This window comes from Protomyctophum bolini, assembly GCF_963924005.1.
Source record: "Protomyctophum bolini genome assembly, chromosome: 22".
In the NCBI taxonomy this organism is placed as follows: domain Eukaryota; kingdom Metazoa; phylum Chordata; class Actinopteri; order Myctophiformes; family Myctophidae; genus Protomyctophum; species Protomyctophum bolini.
In genome coordinates this window covers 35360547-35381299 of record NC_137883.1, presented here as the reverse complement: position 1 = coordinate 35381299, position 20753 = coordinate 35360547, and the positions used below count along the sequence as shown (strand labels likewise).

Here is a 20753-nt window from a genome sequence, read left to right as displayed (position 1 = left end):
TACATTTCATAGACTTACTGTACACAGTAACACAGTGTTTATCATATTACTGTACACACAGTAAAACAGTGTTTATCATATTATCCTCCAGCCGGTTTCCATCAAGTACTTGTTATTCCCCTCTTACGAGGAGTTAAAAGAAAAGACAAACTCTCTAATTATGCTATTTGAATAAAAACATGTTTGTCATTATGATGATGAGGAGAAAGTGATTCTCACGCCTATTCATGTCAAGCACAGTTCAGGCCACGAATATTTGTACGCCCACAATAAGGGTCCATTTGGTTACATTTGTATAGTCTCGTAGTTACAGACCCATATATCATCCTGAGAAGAGAGGGGGGCGGGGGTAGAGAATTATATTCTTCTATTTGTCTCACACATTCATTTCAATTTAAATACGGTAGGTTTGAAGAGCTTCATGTTTAAACGACATTAATTTGATGACAAGCATGCACGCACGCACGCACGCACGCACGTCTGCTTGCCTGCCTGGCTGACTGACTCCCTGTATGCCTGTATGTCTGCCCGTCTGTCTGCCTGTACGCCTGTCTGTCTGTCTGCCTGTACGCCTGTCTGTCTGTCTGCCTGTACGCCTGTCTGTCTGTCTGCCTGTACGCCTGTCTGTCTGTCTGCTTGCCCGTCTGCCTGTCTGCCTGTCTGCCTGCCTGTCTGTCTGTCTGTCTGTCACTCTCTTTGCCGTATTGCGTTATATTATGTAATCCACAAGAGATTATTTGTATTGACTTCTTTACATTCTTAAAGAAATCAATGAAGCAGAAAATGAAGAACGAATATAAAAGCTTGTAGAGAATGTGATTAGCCAATGTGATTAGGGAATGTGATTAGCCAATGTGATTAGACAATGTGATTAGGGAATGTGATTAGACAATGTGATTAGGGAATGTGATTAGACAATGTGATTAGAGAATGTGATTAGACAATGTGATTAGGGAATGTGATTAGACAATGTGATTAGACAATGTGATTAGAGAATGTGATTAGACAATGTGATTAGACAATGTGATTAGACAATGTGATTAGGGAATGTGATTAGACAATGTGATTAGACAATGTGATTAGAGAATGTGATTAGACAATGTGATTAGGGAATGTGATTAGACAATGTGATTAGGGAATGTGATTAGACAATGTGATTAGACAATGTGATTAGGGAATGTGATTAGACAATGTGATTAGGGAATGTGATTAGACAATGTGATTAGACAATGTGATTAGGGAATGTGATTAGACAATGTGATTAGGGAATGTGATTAGACAATGTGATTAGACAATGTGATTAGGGGATGTGATTAGACAATGTGATTAGGGAATGTGATTAGACAATGTGATTAGACAATGTGATTAGGGAATGTGATTAGACAATGTGATTAGGGAATGTGATTAGACAATGTGATTAGACAATGTGATTAGGGAATGTGATTAGACAATGTGATTAGGGAATGTGATTAGACAATGTGATTAGACAATGTGATTAGGGGATGTGATTAGACAATGTGATTAGACAATGTGATTAGACAATGTGATTAGGGGATGTGATTAGACAATGTGATTAGACAATGTGATTAGGGGATGTGATTAGACAATGTGATTAGACAATGTGATTAGACAATGTGATTAGGGGATGTGATTAGACAATGTGATTAGGGAATGTGATTAGACAATGTGATTAGGGAATGTGATTAGACAATGTGATTAGACAATGTGATTAGACAATGTGATTAGACAATGTGATTAGACAATGTGATTAGAGAATGTGATTAGACAATGTGATTAGAGAATGTGATTAGACAATGTGATTAGACAATGTGATTAGGGGATGTGATTAGACAATGTGATTAGACAATGTGATTAGACAATGTGATTAGGGGATGTGATTAGACAATGTGATTAGGGAATGTGATTAGACAATGTGATTAGACAATGTGATTAGACAATGTGATTAGGGGATGTGATTAGACAATGTGATTAGGGAATGTGATTAGACAATGTGATTAGGGAATGTGATTAGACAATGTGATTAGGGGATGTGATTAGACAATGTGATTAGAGGAAGAATATGTTTGCGATGCTTTGAGGGGCCGATAGGGCTCTGAGGGGCCGTAGCTTTCCGTCTTGTATCATTGTATCATTGTATCATTGTATCATTGTATCATTGTATCATTGTATCATTGCATGACAGTTGCTTATTATGATTAGTTCATAATAGGAAAATAGTATCATTGTAAATAACAGATTGCGATTGGTGGATATAGGAAGAAAAAATCATTGTATGACCAATTGTGATTGGTGCTTAGGAAGATATAGGGTTGTATAATCGTTTGTGATTGGTGGATATAGGAAGATAGCAGAGTATGTTAGAGTTGAAGTAGAGGGAGGACAGACAGACAGACAGACAGACAGACAGACAGACAGACACACACACACACACACACACACACACAGAGAGAGACACACACACACACACACACACACACACACACACACACACACACACACACACACACACACACACACACACACACACACACACACACACACAGACACACACACACACACACACACACACACACACACACACACACACACACACACACACACACACACACACACACACACACAGACTGACAGAAGAGAAGAGAACTTCTTAACTATGTCTCCACGGTTAAGAGTTACAGGCCATAACTGAATGGGTTGAGCGTAGAGGGAGAGAGACCACCTGGGAATTGCAAGATCAAAGGTCCTCCTCCCCCTCCTCCTCCTCCCCCCCGCCCGCCCAGTCTATCTGACCCTGAGCAAGGCACTTAGCCCAAACTGCTCCCCTGGGTAAAATGGATACATTGTTTTACCCAGAGGAGATTCAGAGGAGAGGATGCAGAGGATAGATTCTATATACTGTAGGCTACACTACAATACGGTACGGTACGGTACAGAACGGTACAGTACAGTGGTATACTGTAGCACTACCCCAACCACAACTACATGGAACACACTTATTACTAAAGTCTGGCTTGCCCATCTATTACCAGTAATACAGCATTACAGTACAGTACAAGGAAATACTGTATTGATCCTCAGGGGGGGAAATTGTAATCTATAGCTGCTCTCATCAGCAAAGCATAACACAGAATGCAATAAGCAATATGTCAAATCAAATCAAATCAATGAATGCCAGCTGAGTGTTAACGTTTTTTAATGGCCACAGCAGGCAGGATAATGTCCATGCTGTGCCTCTCATGATGAGTGTCACTGAATGTGCTTCTATTGACCCGACAGCCTGTCTCTCACTGTGGACAGACAGGGAGACAGACAGCTGTCTCTCACTGTGGACAGACAGGGAGACAGACAGCTGTCTCTCACTGTGGACAGACAGGGAGACAGACAGCTGTCTCTCACTGTGGACAGACAGGGAGACAGACAGCTGTCTCTCACTGTGGACAGACAGGGAGACAGACAGCTGTCTCTCACTGTGGACAGACAGGGAGACAGACAGCTGTCTCTCAGTGTGGACAGACAGGGAGACAGACAGCTGTCTCTCAGTGTGGACAGACAGGGAGACAGACAGCTGTCTCTCACTGTGGACAGGGCAGGGAGACAGACAGCTGTCTCTCACTGTGGACAGACAGGGAGACAGACAGCTGTCTCACTGTGGACAGACAGGGAGACAGACAGCTGTCTCACCGTGGACAGGGCAGGGAGACAGACAGCTGTCTCACTGTGGACAGACAGGGAGACAGACAGCTGTCTCTCACTGTGGACAGACAGGGAGACAGACAGCTGTCTCTCACTGTGGACAGACAGGGAGACAGACAGCTGTCTCACCGTGGACAGGGCAGGGAGACAGACAGCTGTCTCACTGTGGACAGACAGGGAGACAGACAGCTGTCTCTCAGTGTGGACAGACAGGGAGACAACATGTCCTCTCTGACATCACTGCCACAACTTCACACATTCCAGTCTGGTATGGTGGTTCGGGGACCCCCGGGGGTCCTTGAAGGGGTTTCCAAGCTAAATGTATAGAGCATCAACCACTCGTAAACCTAGATACTAAATAGCTTAGCCATGCCTTCATATGCCTTTTACTTTGCAATTGGTATGGCTATATGGCTTACAAATTAAGTTGAACAGTGTACCTATTCTCTGTGAATACCTGCAAACATGTCATGCTGCTGATAAAAAGTGATGTCCACAGACAGCTGTTCCGTAATAACCTTTAGCTCTCTCTCGTTGCAGAGAATGGTCCTACGTTGTCGGTGCTCTCGGAACACACCAAGGTGGTGTCACAGCGAGGGGGAAACGCCACCTTGCCATGCAAGATACAAAGGGAAGAGTCGCTGGCGCCCAACCCCAAGATGAGGATCAAATGGACCAAGCTGACCGCAGACTACCTGAAGGAGGTAATACTGTTCATTTTACTACCTGAAGGAGGTAATACTGTTCATTTTACTACCTGAAGGAGGTAATACTCTTCATTTTACTACCTGAAGGAGGTAATACTCTTCATTTTACTACCTGAAGGAGGTAATACTGTTCATTTTACTACCTGAAGGAGGTAATACTGTTCATTTTACTACCTGAAGGAGGTAATACTCTTCATTTTACTACCTGAAGGAGGTAATACTGTTCATTTTACTACCTGAAGGAGGTAATACTGTTCATTTTACTACCTGAAGGAGGTAATACTGTTCATTTTACTACCTGAAGGAGGTAATACTCTTCATTTTACTACCTGAAGGAGGTAATACTGTTCATTTTACTACCTGAAGGAGGTAATACTGTTCATTTTACTACCTGAAGGAGGTAATACTCTTCATTTTACTACCTGAAGGAGGTAATACTCTTCATTTTACTACCTGAAGGAGGTAATACTGTTCATTTTACTACCTGAAGGAGGTAATACTCTTCATTTTACTACCTGAAGGAGGTAATACTGTTCATTTTACTACCTGAAGGAGGTAATACTGTTCATTTTACTACCTGAAGGAGGTAATACTCTTCATTTTACTACCTGAAGGAGGTAATACTCTTCATTTTACTACCTGAAGGAGGTAATACTGTTCATTTTACTACCTGAAGGAGGTAATACTCTTCATTTTACTACCTGAAGGAGGTAATACTGTTCATTTTACTACCTGAAGGAGGTAATACTGTTCATTTTACTACCTGAAGGAGGTAATACTCTTCATTTTACTACCTGAAGGAGGTAATACTCTTCATTTTACTACCTGAAGGAGGTAATACTGTTCATTTTACTACCTGAAGGAGGTAATACTGTTCATTTTACTACCTGAAGGAGGTAATACTGTTCATTTTACTACCTGAAGGAGGTAATACTGTTCATTTTACTACCTGAAGGAGGTAATACTGTTCATTTTACTACCTGAAGGAGGTAATACTGTTCATTTTACTACCTGAAGGAGGTAATACTGTTCATTCTTTTAGTTATAGTTCATTAGTTTTTCGTTATAGTCTTTTGGATAGTTTTCATTTAGTTTTAGTCACCTGGAACGTTATAGTGTTAGTCTAGTTTTAGTCACCTGGAACGTTATAGTGTTAGTCTAGTTTTAGTCACCTGGAACGTTATAGTGTTAGTCTAGTTTTAGTCACCTGGAACGTTATAGTGTTAGTCTAGTTTTAGTCACCTGGAACGTTATAGTGTTAGTCTAGTTTTAGTCACCTGGAACGTTATAGTGTTAGTCTAGTTTTAGTCACCTGGAACGTTATAGTGTTAGTCTAGTTTTAGTCACCTGGAACGTTATAGTGTTAGTCTAGTTTTAGTCACCTGGAACGTTATAGTGTTAGTCTAGTTTTAGTCACCTGGAACGTTATAGTGTTAGTCTAGTTTTAGTCACCTGGAACGTTATAGTGTTAGTCTAGTTTTAGTCACCTGGAATGTTATAGTGTTAGTCTAGTTTTAGTCACCTGGAACGTTATAGTGTTAGTCTAGTTTTAGTCAAATAAATATTTGAAGCAAGGACGACTTGCCCGCACGACTCCAACACGTCTTTATACATTCTTAGCGGGTGCGCGGTCGAGAAAAGTAAACTTTTAAAGAAATCTCTAAGACGAGAACACCCGCACTCACGGACCCGCGGTATAGTTTAAGGCACTTTTATTCGTTTCTGATTGGCATAGTATGCTGCATGGATGTGTGAGCGCCTACCTGTGGTCGTTGCAGGTGGACGTCTTCGTCTCCATGGACTACCACAAGAGGAGCTACGGCCGCTTCCACGGGCGCGTCTACCTGCAGAGCTCCAACCCCATGGACGCCTCGCTGGTCATCACCGAGCTCACCCTGGAGGATTATGGGAGATATAAGTGTGAGGTCATCGACGGCCTGGAGGACGGAACGTCGGTGGTGTCTCTGGACCTCCAAGGTAAAATAAAAAAGCTCAACTTTTTTACAAATAAACAGAAAAAACAAACACAAGCTACAACAACAACAACAACAGAATACGTATGCATGGACATAATTATGTATGATCACAAAAAGACAAGGATATACAAGATAAACAAATACAAATAATAAAAAATAATAAATCAAACAAACACGCAGCATCATCAACGGTATCATGTATACTAAGACAGTATAGGGCCACTATAGTTCCACACTCACTCCAGAGGGCCACTATAGTTCCACACTCACTCCAGAGGGCCACTATATTTCCACACTCACTCCAGAGGGCCACTATAGTTCCACACTCACTCCAGAGGGCCACTATAGTTCCACACTCACTCCAGAGGAGCCACTATAGTTCCACACTCACTCCAGAGGGCCACTATAGTTCCACACTCACTCCAGAGGGCCACTATAGTTCCACACTCACTCCAGAGGGCCACTATATTTCCACACACTCACTCCAGAGGGCCACTATAGTTCCACACTCACTCCAGAGGACCACTATAGTTCCACACTCACTCCAGAGGGCCACTATAGTTCCACACTCACTCCAGAGGACCACTATAGTTCCACACTCACTCCAGAGGACCACTATAGTTCCACACTCACTCCAGAGGGCCACTATATTTCCACACACTCACTCCAGAGGGCCACTATATTTCCACACTCACTCCAGAGGACCACTATAGTTCCACACTCACTCCAGAGGGCCACTATAGTTCCACACTCACTCCAGAGGGCCACTATATTTCCACACACTCACTCCAGAGGGCCACTATAGTTCCACACTCACTCCAGAGGACCACTATAGTTCCACACTCACTCCAGAGGGCCACTATATTTCCACACACTCACTCCAGAGGGCCACTATATTTCCACACTCACTCCAGAGGGCCACTATATTTCCACACTCACTCCAGAGGGCCACTATATTTCCACACTCACTCCAGAGGGCCACTATATTTCCACACTCACTCCAGAGGGCCACTATATTTCCACACTCACTCCAGAGGGCCACTATATTTCCACACTCACTCCAGAGGGCCACTATATTTCCACACTCACTCCAGAGGGCCACTATATTTCCACACTCACTCCAGAGGGACACATTATATTTCCACACTCACTCCAGAGGGACGTGTACATTGCATAATTATTAGGCTACTGTCGTAGCAAAAATAGCAGAGCTCGCAGCTATCTTTGCTATTATTTGAATTGGAATCCTGAAATGTAACCTTTTTTTATTTAATTTCAAATACATTTAGTTTATGACTAAATACAAATACATTGGACATGAAAAAATTACATTTTAATACTAGTAATAATTAGCTGAAATCAATAATATATCAGTATTCTGATATTAACCTGAGGGCCACATGTGATGATGGGGGCTGCATGTGGCCCCCGGTGCCGCCAGTTGCCCATGTACAGTATGCTGTAGTGTACTGTAAAGCATAACACTTTACATTTAGGTGAACTTGCTGTTATGGTTTGGTTTCACTGAGTGTTCGTTCAGCTTGTAAGCTGGAGCAGCTTGTCCTTGTGCTCTGGTAGACTCAGGGTTGTGGTCGCACTAAATTTAGCAACTATACCCCCCCCCCCCCCCCCCTCCCCTCCCCTCCCAACAGACCTATTTACAAACAGAGACAGACTTTAGATTAGAAAGAGTTTGGACAATGTCTCCAGTCGTTAAATGCATAATAAGAATCACACCCGTGTGAAGTGAGGGGCGCTCTTAAATCATCATCTTACATCATCTAATTCCGGCCAATCAGAATTTGCGTCCTCACCTAACCTTCGTCTTCAATGTTTGTGTATAACGCAATGTTTGTGTGTTTACACAAACACTCGAAATTGTCCATTCATTGTCTATTATTAATGTTTGTGTTTATTTATCATTATTTATTATTATTAATGTTTGTGTTGGGACAAAGCTGGTGTTGCACTCACACTAAAAGCTGTACATAGATCGCCCCTCAAAAATAAACACATAGGGCTTAATTGGAAAACAAAGAAACTATAGATCTTTCTAAACGTCGTCTCTCACGCCTTTCTAAACCCACTAGGCATCGTGTTCCCCTACTTCCCTCGACTGGGTCGCTACAACCTCAACTTCTACGACGGCGAGCGGGCGTGCCGCGACCAGGACGCCGTGGTGGCCTCCTTCGACCAGCTGTACGAGGCGTGGCGAGGGGGGCTGGACTGGTGCAACGCCGGCTGGCTGAGCGACGGCTCCGTGCAGTACCCCATCACCAACCCCCGGGAACCCTGCGGGGGCAAGGACACCGCCGCCGGCGTCCGCAACTACGGCCTCCGAGACAAGGAGAAGAACCAGTACGACGTGTTCTGCTTCACTTCCAACTACAAAGGTACACAAAAAGAACCCAAGAAAAAATGGGTGCATACCAGTGTTGTTTTCGACTACCTTTTTCCACTGACAAAAACTAAATGAAAACTAAGCTATGATGACTAAAACTAAGACTAAATATACGGACGATTTCGTCAACAAATAAAAACTAGACTAAAATGTTAGGAAGGGACTAGTGGACAAGAGGAGATCCAGTATAAGTCATTTTACACTGAAAATAGCCGATCTACAATCTCACAACACGTCGCAGCGCGACGCGTTGTGAGATTGTAGGTGGGCTATTTTCAGCAAGTGAAAAAAACAGTCATTACGACGGCATCAATGCGCACCAAAATACATTTTAGTCGACTAAATCAACCTACCATAAGCCCTCAATAAATTGAATTGAATTGAATTGCATTGAATTGAATTGGGCTATGGGGTGCTAATTCGCTTATTTCCATCGCTCAAAAATCAATTGTATATCCTCTCTACATAATGTAAATAGTATCGCAAGCGGCACACTTTACTACTTATTTTGATGTAAATAAGCGAATTAGCACCAAAACCCAACCCCCATGGAGGGCTTATATTAGGGGAAATAGCCAATAATGCACTTTTGCACAAAATAACACCTGGACCTCTTTGTTCTACAAATAACAACTGGAACTCTTTGGTGGGGGACGTAACAACTATACAAATAAAGGTACGAAAGCCTTCTAGCATGGAATTCTCCTTTAAAACATATCACTACCCCCCCCCTCCCAGGTCGATTCTACTACCTGATCCACCCCACCAAGCTGACGTACGACGAGGCGGCGCGGGCGTGCCAGCGGGACGGCGCGCAGATCGCCAAGGTGGGCCAGATGTACGCCGCCTGGAAGCTGCTGGGCTTCGACCGCTGCGACGCGGGCTGGCTGGCCGACGGCAGCGTGCGCTACCCCATCACGCACCCGCGCCGCCGCTGCAGCCCCACGGAGGCCGCCGTGCGCTTCAACGGCTTCCCCGACAAGAAGCACAAGCTGTACGGAGTGTACTGCTTCAAGGGGCCCAACTGAGACGGGACGGGACAGGACGGGACGCGCGGAGCGGAGCAGTCATTCCACTCTACTCTACTCTACTCTACTCGCACACACGCTTATGTCAGTCTGAGCAAAAGAACAACAAACAAGTACACGCATGCAAACGTGCACAGGCACACACGCACACACACACACACACACACAGACAGACAGACACGGACGCACGCAGACACGCGCAACACGCACGCGTGCACACACACACACACGCATCCATAGACCCAGAAGTCCTTCAGGTTTTGCTATCGTGAGGATTTTTGGTCACCACGTGGACAGTAATACCTTGCACACACACACACACACACACACACACACACACACACACGCACACACGCACACGCGCGCACACGCACACACTAGAGAACCGACGAGCGAGAAGGAAGAGAAAGCCTTGTAAAGGGTGTATCTGGTATGAACAAAAACACATGAAACTGTGATATGATCCTTTATTTTATGAAGACGAGTGTTGTTATGTCAGTTATGTTCAAGAAACCATGTTTTTTTGGGAATCTTAGGACCTGTCTCCGAGGAGTACAGTAGTAGTTTACACACATTATATTTAAGGTTCATATTATACTATTTGATCAAATTCCTATGCAGGGCCAGAGATACTGTAGGTTACCGTGGAAACAGCTGTCAACAGAGCCACATGACTATAGGGTCACATGACTTAGAACAACTGAACATTAAAAGGGACATTTCACCCCTTTTGCAACCAGATCTTATTTTATTGATGTTTTGGAGACTTTCATGGGGGTTTTTATGTGGGTAAAGTGTCCATCATGTCAGGGACACTGGGCTCACTTCCATCATTGGACTACAATTCCCATCATGCTTCGGTGCTCCTCCTTGTGGATAGGGGGTGGGCTGTCTTACCGAGACAACATGTAGTCCAATGTTAATTAAATAAGGTTAGGAAGCGAAGACAGTATGGTGGACTCCATGTTGCTCCCTGGGAGGAAAGAAACAATGGGCAATATGCAGCCAACACTTCCACGTTCAGCTTCCTTGGTCTCAATTGCGCATCTTTCTTTCCGTCCAGGGAGCAACTGGAGTCCACCATACGTACCGTCTTCGCTTCCTAACCTTATTTCATTAACCTTGATGAAGTCCAGGAAGTAAGTGAGCCACTTGGAAGTACTAAAATATCTAATAACACACGTACTACCCACATAAAACCCCCAGGAAACAAGTGTTTCTCGTCTCCCAAACATCATAATAAGATCTGGTTGCAAAAAGGGGTGACGTGACCCTCTTAGCCTCCGTTCATATGCCGTTGCGCGGCAGTGTCGTCGTGCGCTGAAACATCCCAGATCTACAAGCTCACGTTGCATCGGCGCCCAGGCGCGTTGGATGCTTGTAGATTGCCTATTTTCAGCACGCGACACTGTCTTGCGGCGAAGCATAAATTAAACATTACAGTACTTTTTCTTTTCCATGGTTGGACCGATATTTAGGGCACGTAATGTTTTTTGTTCGTGTTTTTTTTTTAATGTAAAACAACGAAGCCAACAAAAGCTTAACACAGCTCAAATAATCTCTGCTGTCTTGAGTTATCAAGGTGCTATTACTTTGTACTTCATCATAACTTCGTCAGTATTTTATTTTTTATATTAATGTATTGTGTACGGACCAAACATCAATCTCATCACGGAAAATGGATACAAATCGAATAGAAAGCCATTAAACGTTGTTTAAATAGAAACTACATAGCATACGAGTATCTTGAATAATGTTACTGTTAATGCATATTTTTTTATATATATAGAAATATTTACCTTCTTTTTTTCCTCCTCTCAAACTATATACCAGATTCCCTAGTTTAGATTAATACCTGATTTAAAGGGATAGCTTTCTTCGCCTCCATGAGTATCCCTTTAACTCTATTGAAAGAAAAAACTAAACAAAATCTATATATATATATATATACTGTATATATATATATACTTCTTTTTGCACTTGCACATAAAAAAGATGCCCAATACGCCTGTGATAATGGTCAGTTGGTCACAGGGGGTTGTAGGCAGACGGTATGCCCCTATACAGCAATAGAAAATGCCTGGCATAAAAATACAGTACTGTGCTGAAAGAGCGTTAGCTCTATATACAGTACAATGACAGTGCTCGGTAGATCTGTTACTGCTGCTGCTGCTGCTGCTGCATCTCAGTGCTTGGCTTGGAGTTGAACCTTAGACTGCAGAGCATGACGACTTAAAATCAGAACACATACAGTAACAGCCAGCCGGGCAGCAGCTCCTACACTACAATATATAGTTTTAGATCATAAAAGGAAAAAAAAAACAGAAAACCTTCAGAAACTGCTATTTTTATACAAATAGTTTCTTAGAGTGAATGAGTAAAAACCAGAGCCTGTGCGAGCATAGTTTTTTTTTTTTTTTTTTTTCCTCACAGAATTTGGCTTTAGAATTGCAAACTAAAGAGTAAGACCTATATATACTGTATGCTAGCTACGAGTAGACTACAAGTTTGAACAGTTTGAGTTCTGAAACTGACCTGGGGTTGGAGGTCGTGAGGGATATACTCCCTACGTTAAGCCAATATCAGAATGAAAGGCCAGTGGAGCTACATTTATTCAGGTTGGACCCGGTGTCTAATTTAGGCTATTAGTCTGTTGTATACAACTAAGTATATAGATCAGGTTTTTAGAGAGAGGTTTAAAACTATAAAGACAAGCTGAAATCGTATTTTTGAGTGTTATTCCACGAGAGTTTCCGTGAAGTGATGTATTTCCTAGTCTAAGTGCAACATGAGCTGAGTGCGGATCAGCCAGTCAGGCTGATGGCGTTGGGATTTAACTCACAGTCAGGCTGATGGGGTTGGCATTGAACCTGATGCATGATGGAGCTTTGCAATGTCCTGCTGGCTGACGGCGCCAGCTGTAGGCCACTTTCCCCCCCAGCTATGAGCACTCATCCTGGGCATGGTCGAGTACCGTGAACCTCTGGAGGTCCATCTCATCTCGCTCCAGCTGCAAAGTAAAAAAAAGAAAATATCAAACAAGGCAGTGTGGCTGAACCAACGTTTCTGTTACATGCGTTGAATATTTCACACGTCAAGTTTTTTCCCCCGAAATATTTTTGTGTAATATTTATAGCTTTACATTTTGATCATTCGTGACATGTCTGCCGTTGTAGAATAATGTCCATATCCCTATATGGAAGCCATCTGATTGGTCCCCGACTGACTAACCAGCAGGCTCTTTTTTTTCTGCCTTAATTGTTCCGCCCTGGTTCCGCCTCGTTTATGTTGAATTTGTTAAAACATCATTTTTGGATCATGTGCCCCCTGCAGTCACCATTCTGCACCTGTAATGTTCCTTTTTTATTTTTTACTGACACCAAGTTTAAAATAAGAATAGAATGAACAGAATATCAATACGAAGCAACTGAAAAACCAGTTATTTCAATGGTAGTGGACGGAGAGAAGGGATTTTTGTCCAACCATGAATCAAACGGGTCGGCAACCAATGGGTGCGAAGAGGGGCACAACCACGGGCGGGACTTGCTGATGTAAAACATGCATGAAAAATGAAAAAATATATACGCTTTTGTTGTTTTTCATATAGTTTGTCTCCAATATGGATATGGATATATATTCTCCAAAAGAAGTGAAAAACATATATATGATTTTATTTCAGCTTGTCTTTATGTCGCCCTCTCAGCTGAACACATTCACGGTAAACGCTTCTCTATAGCAGATATCAAAGAACTGCTGGACAGACTCATTAAATATTCCTTTGTATAATCATTAGTCTCAGCCATATTGTAACACTGTTTTCCTTGCCATCAAAGCACAGTCAGTCGGTGGTTTGGACTTTGGGAGTGATTTGAAAAAGTTCTCAGGATAAAGAAAAACAATAAACAAAAGATTTGTGAAGAACAGTAAATGTTGTACTTCTAGGAGTCTCATCACAGTGTTACTATTACAGAAACATGGAAGCAGAGTTTTATTTTCCCATCCGACTATATATTTTTTTGCAACTGATTTGTCTGTCTATGTAAACGATTCAGTTTGTTCACATTTCAAGGAAAACAGAGTTGTAAGTAGTACAGGCCTATATGTCACAGTAATGTCCATTTTACTTTCTGTAGGCCTGCTACTATGGTACCGTATCACTTTCTGTAGACCTATGATACAGTATTACTGTCTGTATAGTCCTATGGTAAAGTATGTCCATTTTTACTTTCTATAGGCCTATGGTACAATTTCCAATGTCCATTTTAGTCACCAGGAGTCTTGTTTCTGTTTGTAACTAAAGTATGAAAAGGAAAACTTTATGGACCCAAAGTGAAATAAAATACAACTATAGACAATTCAGCGTCTGTGGCTCCTGTCGTCATTATAGTGACCTGCCATCCTGTCGTCATTACAGTGACCTGCCATCCTGTCGTCATTATAGTGACCTGCCATCCTGTCGTCATTACAGTGACCTGCCATCCTGTCGTCATTATAGTGACCTGCCATCCTGTCGTCATTACAGTGACCTGCCATCCTGTCGTCATTACAGTGACCTGCCATCCTGTCGTCATTATAGTGACCTGCCATCCTGTCGTCATTATAGTGACCTGCCATCCTGTCGTCATTACAGTGACCTGCCATCCTGTCGTCATTACAGTGACCTGCCATCCTGTCGTCATTATAGTGACCTGCCATCCTGTCGTCATTATAGTGACCTGCCATCCTGTCGTCATTATAGTGACCTGCCATCCTGTCGTCATTATAGTGACCTGCCATCCTGTCGTCATTATAGTGACCTGCCATCCTGTCGTCATTATAGTGACCTGCCATCCTGTCGTCATTATAGTGACCTGCCATCCTGTCGTCATTATAGTGACCTGCCATCCTGTCGTCATTATAGTGACCTGCCATCCTGTCGTCATTATAGTGACCTGCCATCCTGTCGTCATTATAGTGACCTGCCATCCTGTCGTCATTATAGTGACCTGCCATCCTGTCGTCATTACAGTGACCTGCCATCCTGTCGTCATTATAGTGACCTGCCATCCTGTCGTCATTATAGTGACCTGCCATCCTGTCGTCATTATAGTGACCTGCCATCCTGTCGTCATTATAGTGACCTGCCATCCTGTCGTCATTATAGTGACCTGCCATCCTGTCGTCATTATAGTGACCTGCCATCCTGTCGTCATTATAGTGACCTGCCATCCTGTCGTCATTATAGTGACCTGCCATCCTGTCGTCATTATAGTGACCTGCCATCCTGTCGTCATTATAGTGACCTGCCATCCTGTCGTCATTATAGTGACCTGCCATCCTGTCGTCATTATAGTGACCTGCCATCCTGTCGTCTATGCAGCCGAGGTCACTGAAAGCTCACCTGAACTGGACAAAATGCTGTACTGTATAACATAATGTATCCAATATAATATAGTGTTGATAGCCAATAGAATGTCGTTCATAATCATAAATGGTGTGCATTTATATAACGCCTTTATCCATGGCACTTTACATATAGATTGGGTGATTGCGGCGGAAGCCAATAAAAGCCGTGCAAGGTACCAACCAGCACATCGGGAGCAATTTGGGACGTAAACTACACAGGTTCACAGGTTCATAATTACTGTTGGAGCAGACATAAACTACACAGGTTCACAGGTTCATAGTTACTGTTGGAGCAGACATAAACTACACAGGTTCACAGGTTCATAGTTACTGTTGGAGCAGACATAAACTACACAGGTTCACAGGTTCATAGTTACTGTTGGAGCAGACGTAAACTACACAGGTTTACTTCACAGGTTCACAGCCACCTGCTGTGCTGAGCGCTTCCACGCTGCCTCTGTCACGGTCACTGGATGCAGAGGGAAGAACCCCGCTAACCCTAGAAGTTCTGCCACCGGCTTGGTGACGTTTGCCGCCTCGTGCCCTTTTGTTGTAGGCTGCTGAAATTCTGTAGAAGGGCCTGTTGGCCTGTTTGTGGCCAGCAAGAACCAATCTGATGACAACATATCCCCCATGGTATTTCTTTATGAGGATGGATGAAAGGTGCATACCATGTTTGCTCTTTGAATGACATCCTTTTCGGCTGTTTAAGCGAAGCTAAGATATGTCTGGCCTAGACTCCATATTTGGAGCATGCCCGACACAAACCTCCAAATATGGGCATAAAAGGGACACAGACAGACACAGGCACAATGGGTATCTGACAACGGGTAGGCCTACGGTGGGACATTACTACTACAGTAGCATAAACTATATGTATAGTTCAAATGAATGGAGGTATACGTTGACATTTTGAGTACCCTGATTACTCAACACTGACCAGTAGACGGTTTCTATGCCATCCATGTTTGTTGATCATCAGGTTGCCACCATGGTTCTTTCTAGGCCGTCGCACTACAGTAAAGAGCTGCGTGGAGCTCCATATTTGGGCCTTGCTGACGTCATATTTGATGACGCCGCTATAACAGCCCCCATATCCTTGGGCAACGGGGTGTATTTCCTCCATAGTGTTCCTCCTCCAAACAGCATCGCTGGGTTTTATGTCATCAACATGATTCACAACCTCGACAAGAAGAAGGACGATGACGCCGGCAGAGGATGGAACCCTTTCCAGCACCTGGAGAAGACCGTGGTGCTGCAGGAGGCGCGCGTCTTCAACGAGACGCCCATCAAACCCCGGGCGTGCCTCCGCATTCTCACCAAGATCGTCTACCTCCTCAACCAGGGGGAGCACTTTGGGACCGCCGAGGCGACGGACGCCTTCTTCGCCATGACCAGGCTGTTCCAGTCCAACGACCAGACCCTGAGGAGCATGTGCTACCTGACCATCAAGGAGATGGCCGACATCGCGGAGAACGTCATCATCGTGACCAGCAGCCTCACCAAGGACATGACGAGCAAGGACGCCGCGTACAGAGGACCCGCCATCAGAGCGCTGTGCCGGATCACCGACGCCACCACGCTGCAGGACATCGAGCGGTACATGAAGCAGGCCATCGTGGACAAGGTGCCCAGCGTGTCCAGCTCGGCCCTGGTGACGTCGCTGCACATGGTGAGGAAGATGAGCTGCGACGTGGTGAAACACTGGGTGAACGAGGCCCAGGAGGCCGCCTCCAGCGCCAACACCATGGTCCAGTATCACGCCCTGGGCCTGCTCTACCAGCTGAGGAGGAGCGACCGCCTGGCCGTGTCCAAGATGCTCGGCAAGTTCACCTCCTCCAAGTGTGGCCTCAAGTCTCCGCTGGCCTACTGCGTGCTCATCCGCATCGCCAGCAAACTGCTACACGAGGCGGAGGGAGGAGGAGGAGGACACGACAGCCCGGCGTTTGACTTCATCGAGAGTTGCTTGAGGCACAGGAACGACATGGTCGTTTACGAGGCCGCCTCCGCCATCGTCCACATGCCGAGCTGCACGAACAAGAGGCTGGCCCCCGCCGTCGACGTCCTCCAGAACTTCTGCAGCTCCACCAGAGCTGCCCTGAGATTCGCCGCGGTGAGAACGTTCAACAAGGTGGCGATGATTCAACCGTCCGCGGTGATGGCGTGCAACATTGTACTGGAGAAGCTGATAACGGACTCGAACTGCAGCATCGCCATGTTGGCCATCACCACCCTGCTGAAGACGGTCCGGGAGAACGGCGTGGACAGCCTCATGAAGCAGGCCTCCTCCTTCGTCTCGGAGAGCCGCTCCGACGAGTTCAAGGTGGTCGTGGTTCAGGCCATCGGCGCTCTGTGTCGGAAGTATCCCGGTAAGAACGGTGTCATGATGGACTTCCTGTCCAAAATGCTCAAAGACTTCGGCGGCTTTGAGTACAAGCAAGCCATCGTGGACTGCATCATCGGCGTCATCGAGGAGAACATAGAGTGCAAGGAGGCGGCACTGGCTCACCTGTGCGAGTTCATCGAGGACTGCGATCACATGGCGCTGTCCACAAAGATCCTGCACCTGCTGGGCAAAGAGGGCCCGCTCTCGCCCTCACCGGCCAAATACATCCGCTACATCTTCAACAGAGTGGTGCTGGAGAGCGAGCCGGTCCGCGCAGCCGCCGTCAGCGCCTTGGCGAAGTTCGGGGCCCAGAACGACGACCTGCTGCCCAGCATTCTGGTCCTCATTGAGAGGTGTATGATGGACAGCGATGACGAGGTGCGCGACAGAGCGACCTTCTACATGAACGTCCTGAAGCCCAAAGAGGAGGCCACCTGTTCCGAACAGATGACCCTCAACGACACCTACATCTCCGGTGGTCCGTCGCTGTCTATTCCTGACCTTGAGAGGTCTCTCTACCAGTACACCATGGAGCCCTCGGAGAAACCGTTCGACATGAAGACGGTTCCTCTGGCCACCGCTGAACAGATGACCGGAACGGCTTCTGCCGCCACCACCAGCAGCAGCAGCAAGCTTTGGGAGAAGCCGGCCAGCATATCATCGTGCCAGGACGGCTACCGGCAACAACTGGCAGGCATACCAGAGTTCCAGGCGCTGGGTCCCCTCTTCAAGTCTTCCGAGGCCATTCAGCTGACGGAGGCCGAGACGGAGTACGTGGTGCGCTGCATCAAGCACACCTTCTCCACACACCTGGTGCTCCAGTTCCACTGTGACAACACGCTCAACGACCGCATCCTGCTGAACGCGTTGGTGCAAATGGAGCCACCGGAGGGCTACGAGGTGCTCCACTGCATCCCCGCCGCCAGCCTCTCCATCGGTCGGCCTGGGTCCTGCTACGCCCTGGTGCGCCTGCCCAAGGACGACCCCACCTCCATGTCGTGCACGTTTGGCTGCACTCTGAAGTACCTGGAGAGACCCTGCGATCCCAGCACCGGAACGCCAACCGACGGCGGCTACGAGGACGAGTACATGCTGGAGGATTTGGAGTTGACCGTGGCGGACCACTTCCAGAAGGCCCCGAAGCCCGATTTCGAAGCGGCCTGGAATGAGGTCGGAGGCGAATTGGAGAGGGAGGAGACCTTCGCTCTGGCCTCGTCGGTGCGGACGCTGGACGAAGCGGTGGGAAACATCGTCGGGTTCCTGGGCATGCAGCCGTGCGAGGGGTCGGGCAACGTTCCCACCCAGAAGAACTCCCACGTCCTGTTGCTGTCCGGCGTGTTCCGGGGCGGTCACGACGTTCTGGTTCGAGCCCGTCTGGCTCTGCTGGCCGACAGCGTCACCATGCAGGTGACGGTGCGCAGTGGACACGAGACCGCCGTAGAGGTCATCCTGGCATCCATGGGTTGAAAGGTCACTGACCTCCTATAGCTCTGGTCCATAGCCCTAATGCTGTTGCATTAGAGCTACTATGGGACTTTCAATGTATTGCCCTTGCATGAAATGCAGACCAACCAGCCTCTCGACTTCTGCTAAAATAAAAATGAAGTCGATTTCGCTACTCACCAATACAAAGATGGTTTTGGTCATTAGAAAGACTACTTTCCCCGGTGGACACACTCTTGACCCCCACCACACATAAAAAATGCACAATTCTTTGGCCAGAAAAGGATTTTTTTTCACCGGAAAGAAATATCTTGTCTATGGGATTTCCTCTTGGCAATATCGGTACATGTCGCAGTAACTAAAAGTATTTTCTTCCGGTGCAAATTAAATCCTTTTCTGGCCAAAATAATGCATTTTATGTGTGGTGGGGGCTCAGAGTGCATCCACCGGGGAAAGTAGTCTTTCTAATGAACAAAACCGTCTTTGTATTGGTGAGTAGCGAAATCGATCTTTTTATTTTAGCATGAAGTCCAGAGGCTGGTCTGCATTTCATGCGAGGACAGTCCATAGCTCTAATGCAACGGCAGCAACGGCATTAGGGCTATGGACCAGAGCTACTGCATGACCTCCTAAGTACAAGCCAACCCAACTTGGTTCCACAATGATGATGTACCGTATCTAATATTTTGTAAATATATACAACCCATGTGTTTTGGGTTGTAAGTAAACTCCTTTTTTCCCCTCATTTTAATCACCTTCACAAAACAATTTCTATGAACTTTGACCTTTCACAAAACATATTCCTCGGTTTGTCAGTTCACTGTTATTATGGAAACCATGTGAGAAGGTCATATCATATTCTATCACTGATAAACATAATGGTAACATTTTATGATTTTACACAATCGCCCACACAACACAACACATAGCCCAAAGGTTCCCAAACTCTTTAGTCGGCGACCCGCCAAAATAATCATATTTGAACACCCTGACAAGCACTTGAAATTGCAGGCATTATCATTACATTTAGTTTGACTCTGTTCCACAGATAAATGACTATTTATAAATGCGCTAACTTCTGTATGTAGTCTCGGAAACCGGCGTTCGCCGCACCAACTTAAAATTTGACACAAGCGTTCCACACCATCACAGGGAGTGCAGTGCCTGGTGTCGAGTCGGTCGGGCATGCCTGACAAAGAACTCCATAATATGGGCATAAAAGGGACACAGACATAATATCTGGGTGGGGCATTCTTTTCCGACTTGCATCGTTCCAAGTAGGCCAGTGCCCAAGGGGCACCGCTCTAAGTTGTTTAAATAGGAAAACTATACTATACAAGCTCATAACGCCTTGTAGATCGGCTATTTTCACAATGTTTGACAAAGGATTGGAGACTCCCAGTTTGGGAACCACTGACATATGCATTTATCTGAGAGGCCAACTGAACCATACATACGATTAATAGCTCCATCTAATGTCCACACAATGTCTACATTTATACTAACCATTTTTAGGTATGGTATTTTGTTTTACTTTCTTCGAGGTGACAGTAGGCCTACTTCATTAGACACCCTGGAGTCGTTCTTATGTGCAACGGTGTATTAACTTTGTATTTAGGGTTTCTTCCTGGAGGCTGAACCCTTGACAGTCAAACAGGCCAATGATGTAAACAGTAATATAGTGACATCACACTATCAGCCCCCCCCCCCTAA

The 20753-nt window shown here is 45.4% G+C and overlaps 2 protein-coding genes across 5 annotated transcripts in view; both read left to right on the top strand.

The window, feature by feature from the left end:
* The window catches only part of hapln1b (hyaluronan and proteoglycan link protein 1b), a 49629-nt gene extending 35444 nt beyond the window's left edge, over positions 1-14185 (top strand). For all 4 annotated transcript variants that reach the window (XM_080756251.1, XM_080756253.1, XM_080756252.1 and 1 more), the window contains exons 3-6: positions 4255-4418; positions 6200-6398; positions 8488-8790; positions 9537-14185. In XM_080756251.1, coding sequence (XP_080612377.1) covers positions 4255-4418; positions 6200-6398; positions 8488-8790; positions 9537-9826 — 956 coding nt within the window. In that variant the 3' untranslated portion in view covers positions 9827-14185. The remainder of the gene's footprint in view (positions 1-4254; positions 4419-6199; positions 6399-8487; positions 8791-9536) is intronic.
* A 2197-nt stretch (positions 14186-16382) lies between these two features.
* On the top strand, positions 16383-19064 carry LOC308309573 (coatomer subunit gamma-2-like; the record flags this gene model as incomplete). The annotated part of the gene is made up of 1 exon (XM_080755480.1): positions 16383-19064. The coding sequence occupies one exon, from the start codon at positions 16383-16385 to the stop codon at positions 19062-19064; it is 2682 nt and encodes an 893-aa protein (XP_080611606.1).
* Between the last annotated feature and the right edge of the window lie 1689 nt (positions 19065-20753).